The 6,862-nt window shown below is 36.6% G+C and overlaps 1 protein-coding gene across 2 annotated transcripts; it reads left to right on the top strand.

Moving 5' to 3' along the window:
- Positions 1–383: 383 nt before the first annotated feature.
- Positions 384–5,767, top strand: LOC112775392 (bifunctional TH2 protein, mitochondrial). 2 transcript variants are annotated; one of them, XR_003189540.3, is made up of 7 exons: positions 384–1,300; positions 2,090–2,198; positions 2,779–3,069; positions 3,210–3,624; positions 3,712–3,978; positions 4,847–5,647; positions 5,742–5,767. XR_003189540.3 is itself a non-coding variant. In XM_025818976.3 (6 exons), exons 1-6 carry the CDS (start codon positions 945–947, stop codon positions 5,257–5,259), a joined length of 1,851 nt encoding a protein of 616 aa, XP_025674761.1. In that variant the 5' UTR covers positions 384–944; the 3' UTR covers positions 5,260–5,767. The 2 variants fall into 2 exon arrangements, 1 of the variants encoding a protein (XP_025674761.1); XM_025818976.3 differs by having other exon boundaries at positions 4,847–5,767.
- Positions 5,768–6,862: the final 1,095 nt, after the last annotated feature.

Below are 6,862 nucleotides of genomic sequence, written 5' to 3'. Positions count from 1 at the left end.
ACCGAAAATGGTTGAATTAGAATGTTAAGGGTAACATCGTGAATAAATGAGAAATACATTCTGATTTTGCAGTAGAGGTTGAGTTTTGGTATTTTTATTAGATACTTTTTTTTAATTAAAAAATAAAAAATCGAAATTAAAACTAAACTAAATGATAAATATGATACTTCGGCAGAACATAAATGCACTCAAACATTATGTAAAAGAACTCATTTTTTTCTTTTTTTTTTCTTTTGTAGAAGGGATAAATGTGAAAAATTACTCTTGCTTTTATTTTTTCATCCAATTTTCCGCCCATAATGGGGAGGAAAAATTGTGTGTGAGTGAAGTCCATTACTTTTTCTTTTTTAACTATTTAAGTTTTCTTTTAATTTTTTCTTTCCGGACAAACAGGAAAAAAGTGCAATTTTCCCTAACACTTCCTTGCTTTACTTTTCTGTCCATATATTTTCATTCCAAATAAACAATACCTAAATGATTAGACTCGTTTCACCGCCCTATTCCTGAGTTAGGTCCAGGGGATTAGACTCTGTTTTTTGGGTCTTTTCCAGGGGATTAGATTTCGCGGTGCAAAATTTACGACCATCAAAATTGTCACTAGCCCAAACGAATCACCCATACGTTGAAATTAAAGGTCCATTTTCAGACACCAGGATACCCGAAAACCCAGGCCCATCATATCCGGGCGGCTAGCACTGGCAGTCCTCGCAGACCGCAGTCAACCACCCCCCCCCCCTTTTTCCGTCCCCCCTCCCTCTCTCTCTCTCTGTAAAAATCACGACAGCACACACACTACTCAGTAGTCAGTCCTCAAAAGAGAGGGGGAGAGAGCACAACACAGAGCACAAAGCAGCATATCCATCTCTCTTCGCGTGTATATTTCTAGTAATACTGTACTATATATCTACATATATAAATAATTACCTGTGATGTGATGTGATGTGATGCGCATGCGGTTCTTCCTCCCAAACCCAATCAAAACCCTCATCGCCGCCACGTCATCACCACCATCGTCGTTCCGCCTTCTCAGCTCCCTCAGATCCTGCCGCTTCGACTCGGCCTTAACGCGCAACCACACTACTCTCAGATCCCCAATCGGAAGGAGAATGACATCGATCGCCGCCTCCGTCAACAACGAATCGGGACTCGCACGGCGCTTCTGGATCAAGTTCACGCGCGAGTCCGTCTTCGCCATGTACACGCCATTTGTCATCGCCTTGGCCTCCGGCAACCTCCACATAGATTCCTTCCGCCATTACATCGCACAAGATGTTCACTTCCTACGCGCTTTTGCTCAAGCGTCAGTCTCCATTTCCCTCTCTTTTTTCTTACGGAATTTAGTTAAGCGCGAACTCAAACTATCTCTTTAAATGTTTTGAGCTTGGTTGCTGAAAAACTTCAATGGTATTCAATCATAGAATGGTTTTAAAGATACAAGTGAATAAGTAATTAGTTTGTTAGAGTAGGCTTTGAGTTTGGAATTGAAAATGCTGCTGCTAGGGCATAATGAGACCACTCCATTAGACTTCAGTCTAACTAGATTGTGGTGTATTTTTTAGCAATTTTCGGAAACTGGTGATTTAGATTGAAGATGGGAAAGAAAAATTGAAGATGTATGACTGGGTTTGGTTTTGTTTCATGAGTTGAGTAGTGGCATGAAATCATTCTTATCAACGAAGACCGCGAAAACTGGAATATTTCTTGCTTTGAGCTTAGTGATAACATGTTGAATCCGCTGTACTTTTATGGCTTTTGATGGGTGAATTTTATAGGGATGTGGAGAAAAGTGGTAATTAAATAAATATAACTGGAGTTTTGATTTTTAGTTTTCTTTTATTTTTTGGTTCTGTTTGTCACTTGTCAGTCTTTTTCAGCAACCAAAACTGGAAGGTTAGATTATTTGGTGTTGGTGATACACTGATTTGAGGTGAGTTTGGCTGTTTGAAGATTTATGATGCTTGGCAGGACGTTTGCCTCTTTTTAAGACTAGTTTGTCAATTTTTTGGAGGGTGGGGATTGGCCACAGCAGCTGGGTGGGTGGGGGAATCATGTTTAAACTTCCTTTGTTGAAATTTTGTTGAATTTTTAGGTACGAGTTAGCTGAAGATTGTGCTGATGATGACGATGCAAAGGTTGGAATCTCTGAGTTGAGGAAGGCGGTTTTAGAGGAGCTGAAGATGCATAATTCACTGGTACAGGTAGGGCATTTTCCACTTATATGAGCCTGAATTTGAGCAGAGTTATTCATTTTATCCTTAGGAATCTTACTCAGGTTTGTGCATTGTAACTTGAATTTTGAAGTTTGAGGGGAAGATTCTTGTTGTGAATTGAGATGGATCACAATTAATGTCAAGGGACTGTGTAGCTGAATGAGATAAATTATCTGCTTAATAGTAGTTGGATTCCTTTTCAATGTTTAAAAAACTTTTAACAATTTGCATGAATTATAATGAAGCTTTATTTTGTTGGAACATGGCCCAAGCAATTTTGGTGGAATAAGAGAGTATTTTTGGGAAAGAGAAGAAAAGTAGGTGTTTCGCCCAAATCAACTTGAGTGAGTATTTAGGGAAAGAGAAGAAAAGTAGGTGTTTCGCCCAAATCAACCTGAGTTTTCTATTGATGTGATTATTTTACTCATAAACCTTTGTTTTAGATTAAGAGAATCTTTAAATGTGAATTGTATTAAATGTATGTGTCATTCTAACACGTTTTGTGCTGATAGGTTTCCTCCCTTCTCCATTTTGCTTATATCATTGTTGTTTTATGCAAATGGTGTAGGAGTGGGGATTGGACCTTGCAAAAGAGAACAATATTAATTCTGCAACGGTAAAATACACACAATTCCTGTTAGCCACAGCCTCTGGGAAGATTGAAGGACTAAAAGGTGCTGGTAAACTCGCAACACCATTTGAGAAAACAAAAATTGCTGCTTACACTTTAGGTGCGATGACTCCTTGCATGAGACTTTATGCTTTTCTCGGTAATAAGTTCCAGGAGCTTCTAGATTCCGATGAAAGTACTCACCCATATAAGAAGTGGATTGACAACTATGCTTCTGATGGTTTCCAGGTTTGTCATATTCAGTAAAGCTATACCATATTGCCCATTGCGATTGCTTGGATACCATTTTGAATCTTGGTCAAATATACATTTCATTCATGACTTTCTTGTGGCTGCAACCACTCAGTTATTCTTATATTTGAATTTAGGCTTCTGCTCTGCAAACTGAAGATTTGCTTGACAAACTAAGTGTCTCTTTGACTGGAGAAGAACTTGATGTAATTGAAAAGCTTTATTACCAAGCAATGAAGCTTGAAATTGACTTCTTCTCTGCTCAGCCACTTTTTCAGCCAACTATATTGCCCTTGACTAAAGGACATAACCCTACCAAAGATCATCTTGTGATTTTTAGCGATTTTGATTTGACATGCACTGTTGTTGATTCATCTGCCATCTTGGCAGAAATTGCAATAGTGACAGCACCAAAATCTGATCAGAATCAGACTGAAGATCAAATGGTTCGGTTGTCATCTTCTGATCTCAGGAATACATGGGGTTTTCTATCCAAACAATATACAGAGGAGTATGAGCAATGTATAGAGCTCATTATGCCTGCAAATAAATGTATGGTGATTTCTATATCCTCTGTAAGTCTTCAGTGCTTACACAGAATTGATCAAATTTTGTTAATTGGCCTTGTGTGCTTTGCAGTGGATAATTTTGACTATAAAGAACTGTCTACAGCACTTGAGCAACTTTCAAAATTTGAGAACACAGCAAATAATAGGGTGATCGAGTCAGGGGTACTCAAAGGCATAAATCTAGAAGACATAAAGCGTGCTGGAGAGCGTCTGATCCTTCAAGATGGATGCTCTAACTTTTTTCAGAGAATTGTTAAGAATGAAAATTTGAATGCCAAGGTGCATGTTCTCTCCTACTGCTGGTGTGGAGACCTCATTAGATCTGCTTTCTCCTCAGGTATGTTTGTCAATGTGAGCTTTAATTTATTCTTTTTCTGGATACTTATAATTTTAGTTGCTCATTTTCAAAATTGAGTTTGTGAAATTCAAATTCATTTCCCTTGGGATACTGCTTCGATTAGAAGTAGATTATTGTGCCGATTTTGGACTGCCTTCAGGATTTGCTTTCTTGCTGTATTTGTAATGCTAATTGCTCTGTCTGTCATGGTTTTGTATTGTAACCTTTCCTATTCATGGTGTATTTAAGAGTATCTGTCAGGAATAAGGTGGGCAACAGCATTGTGAGAATCATGAAATTTTCTGTGTATTGAGTTGTAGAGGATGACCATTCTTTTGATAATTTGTTTAGAAATGCGAAGGACTTTGTTTCATACTTTGCTCATATAGTTGTTATGAGATAAATTCTACTGTTGTACAAAAAAATTGGAAAGTCATGCTACAATTTTGAGCCACTTTAGTTCAACGGTTTTCTACATCAATCACTACTTTGATGTAGATAATTTTTAACTTCCGAAGATTTGATGGCAGAATATATCTTCAGCTTTTATTATGAAGCATGGTATTTTTAAGTTACCCGCTTACCCTTCATCTTTTGACATGGTAAAGCATGACTTTCTGTGTTGGAATGGCTTATCAGAAAGAACTGAATCACCAAGAGCTACTTATTCTTTGCTTTCTTGGTCATGTTTATCTGTTGGACATATGCGCACTTTTCTGTGGAGTAATTGTTTCTTTGATCAAGCCTCTGTTTCTTTTATGTGATTTTAGTAATTCTTGATTTCTTTCTTAGTTGCCTTCAAGTGGTTTATTTTTTATAGTTGGAAATTTGGCAACTTAATTAAATAGGCAAATTATTTTTCTAACAGCTGATTTAAAGGAGTTGGATATCCATGCAAATGAATTCACTTATGAGGGATCTGTTTCCTCGGGTGAAATTCTTAAGAAGGTGGAGTCTCCCATTGACAAAGTCCAAGCTTTTCGCAATATATTGAAGAATTCCAATGATGACAAAAAGAAATTAACTGTTTATATTGGAGACTCAGTGGGTGATTTACTTTGTCTACTTGAAGCAGATATAGGAATCGTTATTGGTTCAAGTTCAAGCCTTAGGAGCGTAGGGGCACAATTCGGTGTTACATTTGTCCCATTGTTTTCTGGGTTGGTTAAGAAACAGAAAGAATACAATGAAGAAAGCTGTTCTAATTGGAAGGGTTTATCTGGCATTCTTTATACAGTTTCTAGTTGGGCTGAAGTGCATGCTTTTATTTTGGGTTGTTAGTATTGTGTCTTGCACACCTAAATTCATGCTAAACTAAAAAGAAAGGAACATATATAAATATATAGTGCAATACAGAATACACAAGCAGGTGGCTAATTTTATAAGGGGCCACAGATTTTCTGCTGTCTCTCTTGCTTCTCTTAAAGGCCGTGGCAATTCAGAGATATGGTATCAGTCTGATTAAATGTTCTATGGATGTGCTGTAACCAGGGTATCTGCAGTATTCTGGAATGTGCTCAAGGTTTTTCTTTGAAATTTCTCTGTGATCATGGCTATTGATACCTTTTTTCCCTCCCTGAAATGTTGCCAGGTATGAGAAATTTCAGACAGCAATAATCAAATGCTTGTTAGATCAGGACAACAATTCAGACTGTGAAGTCTTGTACTGGTATTTTAGTAGGTTATTGCTGTTCCATTTTTTTAAGAATTTGGCCGAGATCCTGTGTATTTTCAGTTTACTCATTGGTCATTTATGAATGCAGATGCCGAAGTGATGTGCATCTTTGTATTGGGCGACTTTTTTTTCTTGTTTTATTCTCTGTTTATAATTTTTTCTTTGGCTGTTTTAATCCTTGGTTATATGTTTATAATCCTTGCATATGGATAAAACAACAAATAAAGAAAGAAACCTAGAAACAAGCATTCGAAATTATTTCCTTTAACGCCGAGTGTTGTTGAGCAGATATTGATTATTATTTAAAAATAATATATTTTAATTGCATAATATTTTCTCTCAAATGAGTAACTGCATTCTCAGAATATATATAAGAAAACTAGAATTTGAATTTTTTAAAATGAGAAAATTGGTAAAGTAATAAAGTGAGATATTAATTACCATTGAATTTGTAATTTTTACGATATGTAAGTTTTATTATTTTAATTCAACGGTGATTAAATGTTTATTCTTTCACTTTACAAATTCTTGTAGTTTAGAGAATTTTGATCCGAAAAGTAGTGCTAAAATTGAAAATGATGAAATCTCAGTTAACCAACCCACCAATCACCATTGTGCCGTCGTTGTTACTCCACAATTATAGCTATACATTACATACTCTTTTGCTAGATACAAAAAACTTTCACCAACTCTAATGATATATGTCTGCATTAGTTTCTCGTCCTCTGGAAAAAGCACTCTGAGAAAAACTGAAAAAGATCCTCGTACTTATAATGTACTGAGAATATGCACTTTTTACGGCTCCAAGACAGTTTAACCAATAATACTTCTCTCCTAAAATGCGTCCATCAATGGCATCAGTGGCAGTTAAACTAACTTAGCTCAGAGGACTTCTTTCTGATTTCAAGGTCTAAGTCCCTCCATCAATGCTATGTTATGGCTCACCATCAGCCATTTACATTGCTGCCAATCCCACATTTTATGAGAGGACTAAACACATTGAGATTGACCGTTATTTTGTTTGAGAAAGAGTGGTGGCGGACCTCATCAAACTCATCCACGTTCGAATTCAGCATCAACTCACTGATGTTTTTACCAAGGTGAATGCTACCCAACCCCCTCTAAAATAACATGTAAGTTACCCTTCATTATGTGTCACATTGTAATTGGTCTTTATCTTAACCATAGTTGGGTTATTTTATAATTTAT

This window comes from Arachis hypogaea, chromosome 19 (genome assembly GCF_003086295.3).
Source record: "Arachis hypogaea cultivar Tifrunner chromosome 19, arahy.Tifrunner.gnm2.J5K5, whole genome shotgun sequence".
In the NCBI taxonomy this organism is placed as follows: Eukaryota; Viridiplantae; Streptophyta; class Magnoliopsida; order Fabales; family Fabaceae; genus Arachis; species Arachis hypogaea.
Note: the sequence above shows the minus strand (reverse complement) of the source record. Positions and strands in the feature narration are given on the sequence as shown.

Bases quoted from the DNA above. Each gene is read 5' to 3' on its own strand.
- LOC112775392 (XM_025818976.3), top strand. From the start codon at position 945: ATGCGCATGCGGTTCTTCCTCCCAAACCCAATCAAAACCCTCATCGCC. The intron at 1,301-2,089 runs GTCAGTCTCCAT...TTGAATTTTTAG, and splicing joins CTACGCGCTTTTGCTCAAGC to GTACGAGTTAGCTGAAGATT. The intron at 3,070-3,209 runs GTTTGTCATATT...ATTTGAATTTAG, and splicing joins ATGCTTCTGATGGTTTCCAG to GCTTCTGCTCTGCAAACTGA.